A 19,980-nucleotide genomic window follows, 5' to 3' on the forward strand; every position below is an offset into this window, starting at 1 on the left:
GCAAATTTTTCCTAATAAGCTGAAGATTATCATCCCTTGAGATTTTGGCAAAGGGTTCATCTAATAGCTGTAATCTTCGAAGGAGGTCGTAGGATGAAGCATGTGTGATCATATCAAAACCGAAAAGCGCATGGTAGGGTGAATTGTTTATGGCCTGATGATAGGAGTTTCGTAGAGCACAACTTATAGCACTGAGTTGTTCATCCCAAAGTCGATGGTCATTTTTGAGGTAGGCTCTTATTCCAGCTATCAGTGAACGGTTAACCCTTTCAGACGCATTGGATTGGGGGGAATAATACGCAGTGTAAACATGTTTGATACCATATTTTGTAAAAAAGGCATTCAAATCGTTGGCTTTAAATTGGCTGCCATTATCACTGACTATGACCTCTGGAACACCATATGTATGAAAAATGTTGTGTTCTAAATAATTTTGAATGTTAATTGATGTAAATTTTCTCAGAGGACATAGCCAGTGAAACTTGCTAAGGTGATCAAGCACTATTAACAATCCTATATATCCTGACTTGCTTCTAGGATAGGGTCCCAATAAATCGATATATAATCGCTGAAAAGGTCTTTCAGAAATAATATGGCTCCCCATAGGCGGTTTCATTATTACATTAGGAGCTTTAGTCATCTTGCAAACATCACAGTTTCTGATGTAATTCCGGACATCTCTTACCATACCGGGCCAATAGAAATTTCGTCGCAGCAACTCCAACGTTTTTACCATTCCTCCATGTGAAGTTGTTGGTGTATCATGGGTTCGTTTAATGGTTTCTTCCCGGAGCCGGTAAGGTATCCATAACTTCCATGCACGATTTTCTTGCTCTTCTTCACCTGAATAATGTTCTGTGCGAATATATACATACTTTTCTTCTACTTTTATATCCGGATATTTGGTTTGATTATCCTTTACTTTTGCCTTAAGATCATTATATTCAGCGTCATTGAAATAGGGTGAATTTAAATCAACTTCCGGTTCTATAATTTCTAACGCGTTTATTTCATCAATGAGTATTCTAGATAACACATCGGGTACTATATGTTCTTTCCCCTTTCTGTGGCTAATTGTGAACTTATATGGTTGTAATTTGAATACCCATCGAGCAAGACGGCCACTTAAATCGGGTTGTTTCATAAGCCATAGAAGACTTGAGTGATCTGTCACAACCTCAAACTCCTGCATCTCCAGGTAACACCTAAACTTCTTAATCGCTTCCAAAGCCGCTAAGCATTCCCGCTCTGTGACGGAGTAATTACGCTGCGCTGCATTAAGCTTTTTACTCATGAATGCAATGGGCTTTTCTTCTCCTTGGGCATCCAATTGCACCAGAACTGCGCCAATGCCATAATCACTCGCGTCACAGTGCAGGAAAAACTTTTTGGAGAAGTCAGGATTAGTGAGGACTGGAGCTGTTGTGAGCAGATTTTTTATTTTCTCAAAGGCAACTTGAGCTTCACTCGTCCAAGAAAATCGTTTTTTAGTGCTCACTACATCAGTAATAGGACTTACTTCCGATGAAAAGTTTTTGATAAATCTGCGGTACCATCCCGCCAATCCAAGGAATCCTCTCACTTGTTTCAGGTTTTTAGGAACAGGCCAGTTGACAATCGCACTGATTTTTTCAGGATCCGTTGTAACTCCACCATCCCCTATCACAAACCCTAAATAATTTACTTTAGTCACACAGAATTGGCTTTTTGCAACATTTAACGTTAAATTCGCCTTTCGAAATTGGGATGCTAGTCTTACCAGAATCTCGATATGGGTTTCAAAATCTTCAGAAACGATTATAATGTCATCCAAATAACCAAAAACTGAATTTTTCAAATCTGGGGGAATGAGTTCATCAACTAATCTGCACATTGTTTGTGGCGCATTACAAAGCCCAAAGGGCATTACCACAAACTGGTACAAAGGACGTCCAGGTACAGTAAACGCAGTTAAATGTTTTGAACTTTCGTTCAGGCCAATTTGCCAATACGCGTCCTTAAGGTCGAGCTTGGTAATTAAGTTTGCCTTAGGCAACCGGGCAAATATTCCATTAATATTAGGGAGCGGATAAGCATCCTTTTTAGTAACCTGATTCAATTTTCTAGCATCTAGGCATAATCGCACCTTATTGGGCTTAACTACTAGTCTCATAGGTGAGCTCCAAGGAGACGATGATGGTTCAATTACGCCTAGAGCTAGCATTCTATCAATTTTCCCGAACATTAGCTTCTCTACGGCCGGAGAAACGGGGTAAAATCTCTGCTTAACAGGAGTAGCGTTACCTACATCGATTTTATGCTCAATTAACTTCGTCCTACCTAGGCCTTGTTTATCAAAATTTGGGAATAAACTTATTATAGAATCTAACTGGTTTCTTTGTTCTAAACTTAGAGGATAAAAATTTGCAACTAGAGGATCATTACTTTTGGCAAAATCAGATAAGACATCAGTCATACTATGAAGTTCTGCCGGACTATTTGTGGAATTATTAAGTGCAATCACGTTAGGAGATCCAATAAAATCTGGACAGAGGTTGAATAAACGCCAAAAATCTAACCCAAGTATAAGACGTTGTGAAATACTGGGGATTATAAATAATTTTAACGGCTTTGTCAAGTTTTTGAATGAAATAATTGCATCTAGCCAGCCTATGACAGGTTGTAATTTACCATCAGCAGTTTTGACATACGATTTGCACTTATTGAAATTAGTAAATTTCGAGAAATCATACATTGCCAGCTCTGCACCAATACAACTAATGTTTGCACCTGTATCTAACAGTCCATATTCCTCAAAATTCAAAAATTTAACTTTCGCATAATATCTCATGTCTTTGCCATTTGACACTATAGTTGATACCAAATATTTTCTACAAAATCTCCTAAGTTTATAAAAATTCCTCATTCGTATTGTTGCACGTTTGCTTTTTTTTGTATAAAGGTAGTGAACTGGATGAACCATTAAAAATTTGATTTCTTTTCTCTATATATAATTCCCAACGTTTGTGGTATGGTAACCGAGGATAAGGAGCTATAGATCTGTGGTCTTTAAAGTTATTATTTGTATCCTGGTCTTTTCGCCGAATTACAACATTACCAAATTTATAATCGATTTCCTTGTCGTGTTCCGTTTTGCAAAGGTCCTCATCAAGGTTATTGTGGTTATCATGGACTTTACGCCGAGTTTCAATTTTATCAAATTCAGAATCTAAGTCATAGTCATGTTTAGTTTCAAATGGGTCATTATCTGGTATATTTGGGATATCATCATGGCCTTTATGCCGAGTTTCAATTTTATCATTTTCACAGATCAAGTCATTGTCCAATTTAGTGTTGCCGAGTTCAATATCAGGAAAGTTTTGAGTAGAGAAATGTTCATTTGTTATGGTTTGGTCTCTTTTGAAAATGGAGGTTTTAAGTTTTTTGACAGTGTTTGTTTTCTTGATGCGCATTTTACACAATTCGGTTTATAAATTTGTTTCTCACCACACCCATAACAAAAGACTGTTCTGTCTTTCATGCAATCATGCCAGTGATGGCCAATTTCATCGCAGTTCCAACACTTGCCATTAAACTCCGCATTATGGATTGCATTTACAGATAAATTGGGATCTAATTCTTCAGAAAATTGTACAGTTTCATTAAAATCGTCGGTTGAAAGTTCTGCGATACGACGTGGAAAAGGTCTCAGGTCTCAAATTCCTAGCTAAAATTTCAATAAGCTCAAGTTCTGACATAGGAGTAGGAAGTTTATCCATGATGGTAGAAACGGCTTCAAAGAAGGAATCGAACGTTTCACCAGGTTTTTGTTTTCGGTTACGAATTTCCTCTCTTATATCAAATGACGACTTGAACTCTCGATACTGGCATCTAATCGCTTCACAAAACTCGTTCCATTCTATTATTTGTACCCGTTTATGATAACGCCAGTACCATTCTCTTGCTTTCCCTGTCAATAAAATGTGCAAATTTCGGCAAATAATTGAAAAATCACTATTAAAATAGTCCTTGGTCAGAGTCCTAATGCGGTATAAAAATTCCTCGATATTTAATCCGTTAGAAGTGCCGTCAAATTTGACATTCCAATTCTGAATAATTAAAGATATCTTATCAGCATTTAATGTACTATGGTATGAATTACCGGCTGAATTGGGACGTATAGGGGAATTTAAAATGTTTACATTTGGCTGATCAAATAAGTGTAAATTGGAATTATTCAAACTAGGTGGTCGATTAGGGTTTTGTGACTGATCTGGATTTGTATTTGGAAGTATATTTAAATTGCCTAAAAGTCGTGTTAGGTTTTGTTCAATTAATCTATTGATTTCACTGTAGTCTACACCACTATTGTTAACATTAGCTGAGTTAATATTTTGTTGAGCAGAATTCTCAATTGCTACGTTTTGGTTGTTAGCTTCAGGAGCTCTGACTTGTTGATCTGTAGAATATACATTCTGATTCGTGTCAAAATTCTCCTGTCCTAAATTCCTACTAACGCTTCTCGTTTGATAATGGCGTGCCATTGCACCTCTTGGTTTTGTACCCGAAGGTCTTGGTAAAGAACCTCTTTGTTGTATTACCAATTTTCTTAATTCTGACAGTTGACAATTACGGTTGCACACAGGACATTCGGAAGAGGTAGCTAAATGAGTTTCAATACACAAGCCGTGAAAAGGATGACTACATTGGTTTAAAATCAGACATTCCTGGCCTTCTTCCATAGATTTCTTGCAAATATGGCAAACAGAAGGTTCTATGACCACTGGAGCCGTAGGCAAAGGTGGTGGTATTGCACCTGCGGGAGAAGTTGGCTCGGATGCCATAATGGACAATATATAACCAAAATCTAAACAATTCTATAACGTAGTTAAATATTAAATTGTATGACTAATTTGAAACTCTTAAACAAAAGCAAAAATAGTTTCTCAATCTTAAGGAGGAGGTGAATTCATATAATTCATTTACCGAACAGAGTTAGTAAAGTTTAATAGAACACATAAAATTTTTTATATCAATATAATCGTTATTTTTTTTTTTTTTTGAAATCAGAACAATTTCCGAAAAAGAATATTGGTCTTAACATTTAAGATTTAGGTTTCAAACCAAATAGATTAAACAAGCAAATGCAAATTAGTTAAAATATAGAAAAACGAAATTTATTTAAAAAAAAATTTCCACTAGATGAGAGATTAAGATTATTAAAATGCGTTTTAAATAATACAATAGAAAATTTAAATATTTAATAAAAGAAAATCATTTATTAATCTATAATAATCGAACCACTCAAGATTGATTTTTAAAGTAATGAATTCATTAATGAATTTCAAGTAATGAAATTAGATATCTATAAAATCGGTTTAAAAAAATTCTAACAGTTGAAATGTTTATATTCCCTTACAATAAGTAGCTTTTCTTTTCCCTTTATTTTTCCTTTTCTTTTTAAGAAAAAAAAAATCAAACAATTTCAAAGAAACTTTTTAAATATAATTAAAGATTCGGATTCCAAATCAAAGTAATGAAAATGTTAATAGTAGATGGTCTTCTTAAAGTTTAAAATGGAGAAAGGATAAGAATTGGTTAAATTTGGCAAAATAAGAAAACTATCAACTAAATGGAAAACACAAATAGTCTATGGAGCTCTTTATTAGGTAAATATGTTTAGAAAATTGATACCACTAGCAATATACATTTGTTCCTACAGGTATATCATATTTACATCCGGTCACCAACTGCAGGCAGCAAATTAATGAAGTCCTTGAATAAAATATGGGCTAAAAATCGGAATACAAATACTAAACTATAAGAAACTAATATAGAGCATTTTAAAATTGAAACTTTATGCCTTGCTTCACACAGGATAAAGAAAGTACTATTTTACACAAAACGGTTAGCCTATTCGAAACCTTGAAACCTCAAATAGCTAAATTTCCAGTAAAGCTCCAACAGTTATTCATTATGAAGTGTACAGTAATGCAAAACTTTTCAAAATTAAGAAAAACATGAAATCTACGAAATTAAAAAAAATATATATTTTGAGCCAGAAAGAATCGAGCTATTCCTTCGGGCCCACGTTGGGCGCCATTTATATGTAATGTTCACAAACGAAATCTTAAAATAAGACTGTATTTTCATATATTTAGACATGAACCAAAATAATATAAATTAAGAAAAAATTCAACTTATACTAAAAGGCCCTATCCAAACCCAGGAAATCAAAAGTGTCATTGAATATAATTTTAAGCAAGGCTCTTGTTGTCAATAAAAGTTTAATATCTCGATTTCCGGTAGGTGAAAACTAAAGAAATGGACAATGGGAGCCATCGATAAGCTAGCTAGGAGTCGGGTGGGGAGGTTCGGGTCCAATTCATTAGCTTCCAATGTTGATTACATGCTCTGTATTACAGACTCCCGAGAAAAAAATTACTCAAAGAAAACCATTGGAATTTAATAAAACAATAAAACTAGATTATAAAATTAAACTACAAATTATCAAATGCCCCAAATCTAGTTAAAAGTGAAATTTACTCAAAGAGATTGTTGACGTTTTCTACATAGTTGCCAAACTTTCGGCTACCCAGATATTAATGGGTACCAATGCCTCATAACCCTCGCCAACCATAGTTCTAATAGCATTTATAAAATTCTTAGAACCCCTAAACTAAACTCTTATCCTAAAATTCTCACATTCGCAACAAATAAGAAGACCAAAAGGTTTAAATTTACTTATTCATATTGGAACTTTATTTTACAACAATTAATTCATCATAAGTACTGAATTAAGATTATATAACTATATAATTTTGTTTTTTTCTAACAAAATTTCATTTAAGAAAAGAAAATAAAAAAAAATGCATTTTGAAATAAATTAAATTAAAACTAAACAAAAGAATAATATATATATATATATATATATATATGTATATCCAAATTTTCGTTTTTATCTGTGTCAATAAAAATTCATTAAATTTGAACAAAAAAAATTTCGATACTAAAAGTTTGAAAGAAATTAATTATTAAGAAATAAACATATTTTATGGACTATTTAATAATTTTAATTAATTTATGAAATATAAATTTCAAATAATAACAAATAAATCAAATTTTAACAATAGAAAAATTTTAAAAATAATATCATTTTAAAATGATCAGACCCATTGTGGAATTTTGTCAAAGAAAACAAACAAATAAACAAAGCAAAGATTGTATAAAGTTCATTGAACTTTAGTTTGATCAGTGAAGTTGCATTCAAAAGTAGGTTAAGTTTGATTCTCTTTTGTGTGCTGGTTTTAACTCCGATTTAGGTTACAACTAGTTTGATTTACGTTTAACACAACATGTTTGATCGAAATTTAATAAACTTTGCTCTTGGTTGTTTGTTTACTTTCTTTTGATCTTGGAAGGAATGCAAAAAAATAAATTTGGAAATAATATAAATAATACCAAAAGGAAAACAAAAGGTTTTACATCACTCACCAAATACACAGTCTGTAGAAGGCCTTCTCCAGCATCGTTAGGTGCGCTATAATTGTTTGTGGATTTTTTTTCTTTTATAAAATATTTTCTTGCATATTATTAACTTAGACAATGGGGTTGATTTTTAATCTGTTTAATGGTTTTTTTTTTCAGTTGAAATTATTAATAATTTGTTTTAATGTTTGGTAATAATAAAAATTTTAACATCAAATCTATCAATTATATTTCTAATAAACTTTTAAAACTTTATCTTTTTAATTTTTTTACATTTATAATGCGTAATCTTTTAAATGGTTTAGAATCATTATGGTTTTTTTATTTTCACATTTTATCTTTGGAAAACATTCTCTTCTGTGATAGTAGCCTACATGTTTAACTGTGATATTAGAGTTAAGTAACACAAATTTAATTAAAAATTTATTTTTTTTAGCAAATTTTAATTTAAATATTTAATTTAAATATTAATTAAATATCATTAATTATGGTTTTCACCACGGCAAGTAACACCGAACATAGGGTGCACAATTCTCTTGTTCATTGATATTGTTTGATTTTCTTTTTCTTTTTGATTAACACATTCGGAACCAAATTATTTATTTAATTACTTTAATCTTATATCTTAACACTTAAAGCGTTTAGTTAATAAATCATTTATAAGTTTGTTCAAAAATTTCTATCAAGATTAATATATTTAAATTTTTTTTTCTAAAACACTTGAATTACTTTCAGAGAAAGTTTGGGAATCACAGTTTTTTTTTTTTTTTAGGTTCCTTTACACATTTGGGAAACACTATTTTGTTTTGGTTATTTTAGCAATTCATTTTTCTTTCTGATCTGATCTGTTGTTTTGTTTCATTTTTTTTATTGGAACAATTTTTTTTCTTTTTTTTTGATTTTTTTGTTGGTTAAATGAGAACCGTGAAGCTGGAGAAATTGAGTATTTGTTGAACTATTGTAATTATGGTGTTGGTCTTGTTAAGGTTGTATTTGTTGTTGTTCGGATGAGTTTCGTGATGAAAGATGAGTGTAGCATATGAGAATAATGTGTGGAAAGTGAGGTTACCCCGCAATTGCCGGCAAAAGATAAATAAGATGAGTCATTCAAAGGAATCCCCTGGAAGAGGATTCCCCAGTCAGGTCTGGGAATTGTGGTCTTAAATTGGAGTTGTTGAATGAACTTTTCTTAAAAGTTTGCATTCATAAAAATGTGGTATCTTTTACCCCAAAAAAAAAACAAAGCAAACAGTGTGGCTTCAAAGGCAGCTGGATGGAGTTTTCCGGACAATTTTCTTTTCCTATTACATTTAAGTATATATTAATTTTCCTATTTTATATACCAATACATGTAATAAATTTACCTGTTCCTGAGTATTTTTTGGGATTGAAGACAATTTTATTTAAATGTTTGATCAAATTATTATTAGATGCTTTCGGAAAATTTTGATTATCTCCAATAATATGATTGTTTGATGTCTTCAGGTCAAAGTTTCAACGGAAAAGGATTATTCCAAAGATTCTTCTTACAAAGAAATTTATTGTTCATAAGATTTAGTACATTTTTGACAATAAATGTCAATACATTGTCATATTTTATCACGTTGCCATATAAATAATTTACTAATAAACACAAAACTCCAATCATTCATGCTGTCTGTTTCTTCAGTCTTCAGACTGATTGACAAAAAAAAAATGCATCTACTCATTTCATTTTTATAATGAAAATAATGTATGCGGTTCATAATATAAAGGTGAAATATGTAAAATTCGATAAATTTAACATAAGTTTATATTTAATATTTTTTTATTTTTTTCCACTGTTTGAGACATTTAAACTTCCATAGAAAGTTCCGTACCCTGACTGTATTTAGCTAAGACAAAAACTCTTATACTCCAGCTTAATCAATCATTCTTATACATTAATCAAAACAACAAAATCAAAACAAAAAATTACCTTCACGACCATATGATTGTGAAGATCAAATAATAAGAAAATTTATAAAATAAGAAAATTTATTAAAATAAATAAAAAATTTAATAAATTGGAAAAAATTGTGAAAAATATGAAAATGACTATCGATTGCAGATAGTACTAATTAGTGCGTTTATTATATGCTGTCAAAATAGAATCATATAATATAAAATGAGGAAAATTTCATCAAAATCTACAGAGGATCATTTTGGCTAAACTTTTCCTTTGGACTAATTTGTAGTTTGGGGCCTAGTAAGTATTTTTGTTCTACATTTTCCTCAATAAATAGTGTTAGATAGTTAGAGGGCATATACGTTCATTACAAAGCGTGTTGAAGTGCTTGTACATAATAAGTATCGAACATAATAAACATTAAACCAAACATGTAATGTACCATGTTTTAACATACTCATATATGAGAGTTTATGTACATATTTACATTTCCATATTAAGTTTAAGTATGTGCGTGTAAGAGTAAATAAAGTAGATGGTCAAAATCAAATATCAGTAGCAACAAGCTGTACAATTTTCTGTCTTCTGAAATGTGTGTTTGTTTGTTTGTATGCTATAGTATCATTGACAGGCATATGTCTAAATGATAATAAATTTACTTAACTCTCTCTGACACAATAACTCTGTCCCTTACCTCCTCAGAGTTAATGTCCCGCTTTGTCATTTTCACCCACTTTACCACATGAAATTGTATATGTACAGCTTAACAAACAGGACATGAAATACCTACATACATTTTGAAAAAAACGTAATTAAACATGGTAGACTTGTTCGAAGATTTTCAGAGTTTATTTAAATGTATAAGTGTCTATATATTAGGGCTGTAACCAAAATTGTATGCTGAGACCTAGGATTTCGGACAGAAATAAACATTATGTGTAATTTTTAACAAGATAAAACTCTTTTTTAAATCGTTTTTAGGAAAAATATATGTTTGTTAGTATAATACCCTACATCAAGTATAGGCAGAGAGTAACAAATGAGTTATGAGAGTAACAAATCAGTGTTTGAGAGAATAATTAAATGTAAGAAACTTGTTGTTAGTGAGAGTTATAACCTTTTATTGTAGAAAAAAGTTTTAACTTTGAAAATTACTTTTAAATAAAGTAAGATATTAAAAATTTTATAAATATTAAATTAATTTTATAAAATTTAACAGACTTTACTCAATTTAAAAATAAATTAATTTAAAATCACAACATATAGCAACATATTTGGTCCTTTGCATTTAACATCCCATTGGGCCTATGAAAATATAAAATTAAATAATAAAAATTATCAAACAAATTCAAATGAAATTTAAATTTACAATACAAAAGAAGCAACAAAAAATGTTAAATATCCTTTTGATCATAAATTATTGTTATTGGAAAATAATACCCATAAGCAGGCAACAAAGAATGCAAAATAATTTGCTCTATAAGAAAAAACAAAAAACTCATACTTAGACAAAAAGAACCCACACAAATAATATGTATGTATAAACAAAACATAAGTATGTATGTATGTGATTATGTAAAAATTAAATAATTTTAATAGTATGCAATTTTAAAATGTTTTCTGTATTAAAGTTTATGCATAAAATCATTAATTTATTATAAGTGATGTGTATTGCTAACATACTTTAGGGCATTTTTATTGCAAAACAGCAGAGTATTAATAATTATAATGCTTTATAAAATATTAATTTTAACACATATTTCTAGGCATAAAGTTATATATTTAGTATTGCATATATTTTATAGGGGAAGTATAATAATTTATATCCAAATATGTGTATGTGTGTATCTACGGAATTTATAAACTTCTTAATAAGCATATTAAATTTATTAAGAGTATAATACATTACGCTATTTAAACTATAACAATTGAAAACAGTTGAAACGTATGGAAATGTCTACATAATTATTTGCATATATGAATGCTTTTATTGCCAAAAACGATTAACATCCTTTCGAAGAGTGAACATAAATGGAATGAGGACAAGTAAGAGTTCTATATCAGATTATGCCGAAACTTACATACCCTTCACCAGAGTTAAGTGTGCTAAAATTTTTCCAACTCTACACAACTTCCCGTTCCGTAACTTAGCAATAACAAAACAATAACAACAAACGTTACGTATTCTTCTTGCTGTTTTCAGTTTTCAGCAAACTAAGTACAAAAACAAGTTAGAGTGCTATATTCGGCTGAGCGGAATCTTAAATACCCTCCACCAGCTACTTTTATATTAATACTTTTTTAATTGATCAAATATTTGTAGAAATAAGTTTTCTCATGTCCTAAATAGAAAAACCCCAAGATTTAAACAGCTTAAATCTGTTACAATTCCAAGATTTATTGAACATTACAAAAGCCATTTTCTTTTATATTTTTATAGCGCCCTTAGATATGCTTTAACGATATTTAATAATGTGCATGTATGCATGTGTGTGAAAGATTTAAGGATTTTCAAAATACATATATATAATTTTGTTATACACAAATTGATAATGCAACTAGTTAAATACGGTTAAATTGCTTTTAGGGCCAGGACCTAGTGTGGGAGATATGACCAATTATAGACCGATCGTAAATATTCTTTAAGCTAAATTTCTGTACATAAATTTCAGTCAAATTTTGTATCAATATCGTAATTTAGTAATAAGTAATGTGTGTTCAAGTGATTTTCAGAAGGGACACTTGCATGGGACCGACAGCACCCATGTTATGGACCGATAGTGAAAAAATCCTGAAATAGAATTTTTGTATACCAAACTAATATTTGTGCCAAATTTTGTATCAATAGCTTTATTTGGTAATGAGTAATGTGCGTTTAAGAGATTTTCGTAAAAGGACCTTGTATGGGAGTTACGGCCAATTAAAGACAAAATTTAAAAATTCTGTATCTATATCATTATTTGGCAATGAATATTGTGCATTTAAGTGATTTACTGGAGGGGACCTAGTATGAGAGCTATGACCAAATATCGACCGATTGCAAAACAATTTTGTAGTGTAATTTATGTATATAAGAGCAATATTTGTGCTAAATGTATGGATATCAATATTTTGTAATGAGTTATGTGCGTTTAAGTGATTTTCGGGAGGGGTCCTTGTATGGGAGCTATGACCAATTATGGACCGATCGGATAATTTCTGTTCAGTAATATTTCTGTGGATATGAGCAATACTTATTCCAAATTTTATATGGATATCTCAATTTAGTAATGAGTTATGCGCGTTTAAGTGATTTTCGGGAGGGGACCTTGTATGGGAGCTATGTCCAATTATGGACCGATCCATCCGATCCATGGACCATTCTGACGGAAGTTATTAACAAAAAACTCATTTTCCGGAAATATGTACTTTTGTATGGGAAGTATATGAAATTATGGACCGATTCTGGCAATTTTCAGCAGGAATCAAGATCTTGTGTAGAAACGAATTTATGATGACTTTCTGACTGAAATTATCTTGCATAGTTTTCGAGAAAATTACATCAGAATGTGTAAAAAATGCTTATTTTTTCGGAGTTGTTTTAAATTTTGATTCATAAGTTTTCCCAACGTGAACCAATTATGCTCATTTTCAATACCAAACTGAACCGGAAAATTACATCAGAATGTGTAAAAAATGCTTATTTTTTTCAGAGTTGTTTTAAATTTTGATTCATAACTTTTCCCAATGTGAACCGAATTGCTCATTTTTAATACCAAACTGTACCGGATAATAATGAATATTTTTGGGTGAATTTGGTTAAATTATATTGCTTCGTTTTAACGTGAGCATGTTTTACACAGACAGAGAGACAGACAGACGGACGGACATAGCTAAATCGACTCAGAATTTCATAAGGACCCAGAATATATATACTTTGTTGGGTCTCAGATGAATAATTCTTGGTGTTACACACGGAATGACAAAATTATATATACCCTCTATCACCACTGATGGTGGTGGAGGGTATAACAAGTGAGAGTGTTAAATTCGGCTGTGCCGAATCTCATATACCCACCATTAAATTTTTCATAATTTTTTTAGACCGATTTTGGTTTATATAAAACATGTTTTTTAAACATGGGGGGTAATGATTACACAAAGCAATTAATTAAAAGGTCAATTACAATTACTTGTAATGTGTAATTGAACAATAACCAATTACAATTACTTGTAATTGTAATTGAAGTTTTGCCAATTACAATTACTTGTATTTGTAATTGAAATTTTCAATTACAATTACTTGTAATTGTAATTTAGGTATTACTAATTACAAATGACATGTAATTATAAGGAAAAAAATTCACAATTACAAGTAATTGTAATTGGAATTTCTTCAATTACAATTACAAGTAATTGTAATTGGAATTTCTTCAATTACAATTACAAGTAATTGTAATTGGCAAAACTTCAATTACAGTCGGAAGTAATTGTAATTGGCAAAACTTCAATTACAATTAAAAATAATTGTAATTGGCAAAACTTCAATTACAATTACATGTAATTGTAATTGAAAATGTAGTCATTACCCCCAAGCTTGAAGTTTACATAGAATATGACTTCCGGACATTTTCCGCAAGAAATTCGGTAGAATGATTTACGTTCCTATAAAATTTTCTTAGGTTTTGGCTCGTAATAAAATTACTTATGCCAAATTTCATCTCTATACTCGTACTTTTAAACCAGTAATGAGCGTTAAAGTAATTATCTGAAGAGGACCTTATATGGGGGGGTAAGGTCAATTTTGGACCGATCCACACAAAATTTGGTAAAGAGGATTTTGCTCGTAAGAGACTTATGTCAAATTACTCGTATTTTTAAGCCAGTAATAAGGGTTAAATTTTCTGAAGGGGACTTTATAAGGAGGTAGGGTCAATTATTGACTGATCCATATAAAACATGGTCGAGAGATTTTGACTTGCATGAAACTTATGTGTGTCGAATTTTATCGCTGTATTCTTATTTTTAAGCCAGTAATGAGCGTTATAGTAATTTTTTGAAGGGGACCTTATACGGGGTAGGGTCAATTATTGACCGATCCTCATAAAATTTGGTATAATAATGTCGAATTTCATCACTATACTCGTACTTTTGAGACAGATATGTCCCTTTAAGCTCTTTTCGGGGGTCCACTTGTATGAGCGCTATCCAAAATCCTCGACCGATTTTGCCGTTTTGAATGTCAAACAATTCTTATCTATAGACAGACTTGGCTAGATCGTCTTAGAATTTAATAAGGACCCATAATATATATACTTTTGTGGGTCTATGACTAATATTTCGATGTGTTACAAACGGAATGACAAAATCAATATACCCCCCAAAATCAATATACCTCTTTTGCTGACGGGTATAACAACATATACCATAAGAAGCTGTGGGTTGTTGTAGTTTTCTTGCAACATTTTATGAGGGTGCTCGGATATTTTGCTGATGTCTTATAAAATTAATATCTAGAGTCTTCAGAAAATTGATTTCAAGAGACATGCAGGCAGACAGACGGACGTGGCTTAATCGGCACCGCTATCTATAAGGATCTAGAGTATACATATAGGGTCGGTAAATTACACAGCAGAGGAATGACTATGGAGCTAAGCGTTAGAAATGTGTTGGTGTCAAGTGTATATGACACGGATGAAAGGGTATACGACCTTAATCCACCATGATAACTAGAGTGAATATGTCGGATATATAAGAAGTGTATTACTTTGAAGGGTGATGGATGAAAGGTTTCTTATAGAAATTATACAAATCTTTGAATTTTCCTTCCTTGTCTGGGTATGTTTAGGTTTTACTCTGTTCATACCAGATTTACCACAGTCTGGGTGAGAACAAGTCCTAGGCATATTTGATGGATTCCTATTTCGGTCATGTTTTGAATCACGTCTCTATGTGCTGTTTGCCGAATCAACAGAGGCCATCCTCTCCTCGAGGTTGTAAAAATGCCATCTCGGAAGTTACCCAACGGGGCAGCAATGATCAGAGATTAGATAGCTCGAGTTCTCGAGCAAAGTGCTTGTACAGGGACAAACAGAACTAGGTACGCAAATTGCCACCTGCATACAAGACTCACAAAGGGGCGGTGGTATTTCTTCTAAAGTAATGCTATAGCTATGGAGAAATACTATTCCTACGGAAAAGCTTTAACATATTTAATATTTCAACATCCTGTAGAATAAGTTCACGCATCTATTGCTAAGACAAATGTTTGCACACAAACATTATACATAAATTATGATACATTTATAAACAACTGTTTGCAGTGATGGGCAATACATATTTATGCTTGTGAAAAGAAATGTTTTCTGAAAGGCAGCAAATACAAAGAAGTAACTGATATGATTTCATGAAATGCAAACCGATAAACAGGTGAAGGTAAGTCTATGCTACTGAATATCGCATATACGCATTACTTTATCTACATATACATATATACTTACATATATATATATACATGGATAACAATGTTTATAGTTTACATCCATATGGATGTAACAGTGCAGTCAACATTTACAAACTTAAAGGATTGATTGCATACAATATCTTCCTGTTGTTGTTATTGTTTGTCTTGTATTTATCTTCTACTGTTTACATAGTTGCAGGAATATCTACAACATTATGTATTTGTAAAAATATTCCTTAAAAGTTTATCTTTGTTGCAGACTTTAATACTTTATGCCAGTATATAGTACTCATGTAAGGCAGGCAGACATACACATATTGTCAACAATGAAATTTATAGGAACAGCAGCAGCAATAAAAAGACAATTGTCATACATATTGTTGTTCTTTTGTCTCATCTTCTTATTCTGGTTGAATAACGTAAAAAAAGTTGCTTCTGTACTGTCTTTAAGTAAATAAATAAAGTTTTGTCAAGTAATATTTTCTTTTATTTTATTTTTGTAAATATCAAAATAAATAATGAAATTTTCATATTGTAAATGTATTATTTAATAACTGTTTATTTGCTTAAACAATTTGTAACAATAATAAGATTTTATTCGAGTAAATTATATGAGTAAATAAATAAACAAAGTCAAACACTTGAATATTTGCTAGAGTTAAATATTTAATGTTTCTATAAATACTTTACTTTAGAATAATCATTGTTTAAATAGTTTGTAACATTATAAATAAATTAGAGACCGAAATGGTCGAGATATTAGATTATTAAATAGAAGATATGAGTTTGAATAAATTATTAAAAATTTATTGAAGACCCTCTATACGTATTGTTTATTTTGTTTAAAATAATTGTTAATTATACGCCCCCTAGCACAAAGTACAGCATTACTTTTACATTTTTGCATATACGTAGCATATTTTTGGGCTTTTATTTTTTGAATTATTTCAAGCTGTTTGCAAAAATAAATAAATTTTTCTACTTTTTATTCTTTATTGTGAAAAACGTAAAGATTTCTTAATGTTCTGCTTTAAGCTTTTTAGAATAAATAATGAAAAAAATATACAATATTAAAATGTTGTACAGTGTGGAGGGAAGATCTGTTGGAAAATCTTGGATAAAGGTTTTTCAATTGTTATACTTTATTTTACGTGTTGTTATTTAAATGTAACACCATTATTTACACAATTCTGCTTATTTTTTAGAACATGTTAGAGGATGTTGCATTTGTAATGAAAGAAACGTAGAAAAGTTGTTGTTGAAAATTTTAGTTATTTTAAAATAAATCCCAAAGAAATATTTTTATACAGATTTACTTTAGCTTTAGTCGTTATTAAGAATGAACCCCTTCTGAAACTCTACAATTCAAAACTTTTAATATATACAAAACTTTAGCTTGATACTTAACTGTTCCCAGGTAAACAAATATGTAACTAATGAAATTACAATTTAAGGTAACTGTTAATAAACAAGTCAATTAGAGTTTTAGAGCCAGAAAAGTATACTCTACTGGCTCTTAGTAATCAAAGAAGAGAGAGTTGAGAGATTCATTAAGATTTTAGATTCAAATCATAAGAAACATCCCTAATTGTAAATATGTTTTTTTAGGTTTATCTAAATTTACGTGCTAAAATAAAAGACAATTTATATAATTTTAAATAATAATAAAACAAGTAATTTATTTAGCTCCTTAAATAAAATGTACTGCATTAAGGGTTTTTAATACCAAGAATTATGTATTTCTAAAATAAGAATTCACTTGAAATGACAGCCACATGAACTAAAAGAAGTATTGCCACCCTTAAAGGTTTTAAGAAAGATGAAAGTAATAAAGTTTATAGCAAACAAACAACAACCTTTATAAAACTTTATTATATTTTGTTGAAAGCAGCACGTAAGAAGAAAACATTTTTGCAGTCATTAAACAATAATAAATTTTCAAAGAAATTAACCCCTTTTTATAAGTTTCCCATAAGTACAATCAATAAAGGCAACTTTAAAGGAAATGGTATTAAGTTGAATGTAATTGAAATTGGTCATAACTTTTTGTTTAATTAATTCATTATTAAGCATTTGTAAATTTATAAGATAATAAATATAGAAGAGAGCAAGTTCTATCATATAAACACTCTGGTAAGTACGGAATATTTATACCAGGACAAAGAACTGAGTACAATCGATAATCCTCGAGTAGGATACTATACCATCCAAATCATCATATACGTTTATTGAAGACCCTCTATACGTATTATTTATTTTGTTTATAATTATTAATTATACGCCCCTTAGCACGATGTACTGCATCATGTACTTGCACATATCATACTTTTAGGATTTTATTTTTTGAATTAGATTCAAGATTCCTTTTCAACTTTTCAACTTTTTCAATAAAAATAAATATGATTTATGTATAATATAAAAAAAATACAAAGAGTCACACTTACTGCACTGTGCCTCATCCGATTTGCCACAATTTTCTATCATATCACAACGAAAATGCGGTGGTATACAATAAGTTTTATTAAACACATATTGGCCGCAACTTATTTGACCCGGCTCACATTCAGGGGGTGCTGCAAAACAAAACAAATAAAATATGAAAGAGTTTTTTTTTACAAATAACAGACATTAATCAAATATTTATGTTTAAAACTTAAGACGCGATTGCTGTGCATCTTCACCACCCTCGCAATCTTTTTGATAATTACACACCCACATTGAGGATGCATTTACCATCATTGCAACGAAATTATGCCGGAGAACATAATACATTTGGTGTGGCTATAATACCGCCATGTCCTACATCGCTGCTATCACCAAAACAAATACGGCCACCATCAGCTAAACCACCTACAAATGGAACAAGGAAAAGGAAATTTAAACAATTAATAAATATATACATAGGTACTCATTAAATTTGAATTTATACTAAGTGTATTTGTATTCTTTTTAATATTTTAATATTATTTTTAATTTATGTTCATTTTTTAAACAGCAAGGCTGTAACAGGAAAGCAGTCAGTTTCTTATGTATTAAATATTTTGATAAATTAAAATGTAAATGTATATGACTTTTTAAGCAACACAAAATATCCCTTCAACAAATATGCATATATATGTTATGTTATTCTGGTAAATATGAATGTAAAGGAGCTCTCAGTTTATCAGCAGTTTCTCAAGGAATAATCACTTTACTGTTTGCTTAATATTTGTTTTACTTGTCGTATGCAAAGTATGATATGTAAAGAGCAATTAACCTAGCATTAAGTTACTAACTGTCTGCTTACAATTACCCAGCCAACTCTCCATTAGTTATCGAAGTAAAGCATTCATCTATTTTATTATTTTGAGACAGCTACCCCCAACTGCAGGGTCTAACACTGTGTGGAGTATACAAAACATTCAACAACTTTTTGTTTGCTACTCACACCGCTGCTGAATTTTTCACTGCTGCTGTTATTATTATTGTTGTTGACGATTGCAACCACTGTTGAATCATTGGGGAGCCCTCATAACAGACAATACAACACAACAGCAGCAACAACAACAATAACTTTGACAACAAAACAAACAAAAAATCACTCTACCACGAGAATAACAGCAAAAAATAAAACAAAACCAAAACAAGTTAGAGTGCTATATTCGGCTATGCCGAATCTTAAATACCCTCCACCAGCAAGCTACTTTATATTGAAACCCATCTAACTATCTATTTTTTAGATAACTCGCCAAAATTTTTGTCGAACTAATTTTGATTAGGTCCAGAAAAATTTAGAATTATTTATCTATACACAGAACATACTTATGTCGAATTTTATCCGGATATAATAATTTAATAACGAATTAAGTGGTATTAAGTGATTTTCAACAATTAACCTTATATGGACCGGTTCGGAAAAAATTCCGTACAATGATTTATATACATATATACAAAATACACATTTACGTCAAATTTTATACCTAAATGTGTATAAAATGTGCGTTTAAATAATTTTCAGAAATGGCCTTTCTATCGGAGTTGTGACCAAATACGGACCGATTCAGAAAAAATTGTATACCTATGTATAAAATGTGCGTTCAAGTAATTTTCAGAAATGGTCCTTATAAGGGAGTTGTTACCAATTATGCACCGATCAGGAAACAAT

The 19,980-nt window shown here is 30.6% G+C and overlaps 1 protein-coding gene across 1 annotated transcript in view; it reads right to left on the reverse strand.

Moving 5' to 3' along the window:
- LOC119606405 (low-density lipoprotein receptor-related protein-like) overlaps positions 1-18,579 on the reverse strand; it is a gene marked incomplete at its 5' end in the record, with an annotated part of 63,517 nt that extends 44,938 nt beyond the window's left edge. The window contains 3 exon segments of the mRNA XM_037959909.1: positions 18,281-18,409; positions 18,497-18,552; positions 18,554-18,579. Coding sequence (XP_037815837.1) covers positions 18,281-18,409; positions 18,497-18,552; positions 18,554-18,579 — 211 coding nt within the window.
- Positions 18,580-19,980: the final 1,401 nt, after the last annotated feature.

Source organism: Lucilia sericata, unplaced genomic scaffold (assembly GCF_015586225.1).
Source record: "Lucilia sericata isolate MDLA Ls3-8-SP2 unplaced genomic scaffold, ASM1558622v1 Contig000580F_arrow, whole genome shotgun sequence".
Lineage (NCBI taxonomy): Eukaryota > Metazoa > Arthropoda > Insecta > Diptera > Calliphoridae > Lucilia > Lucilia sericata.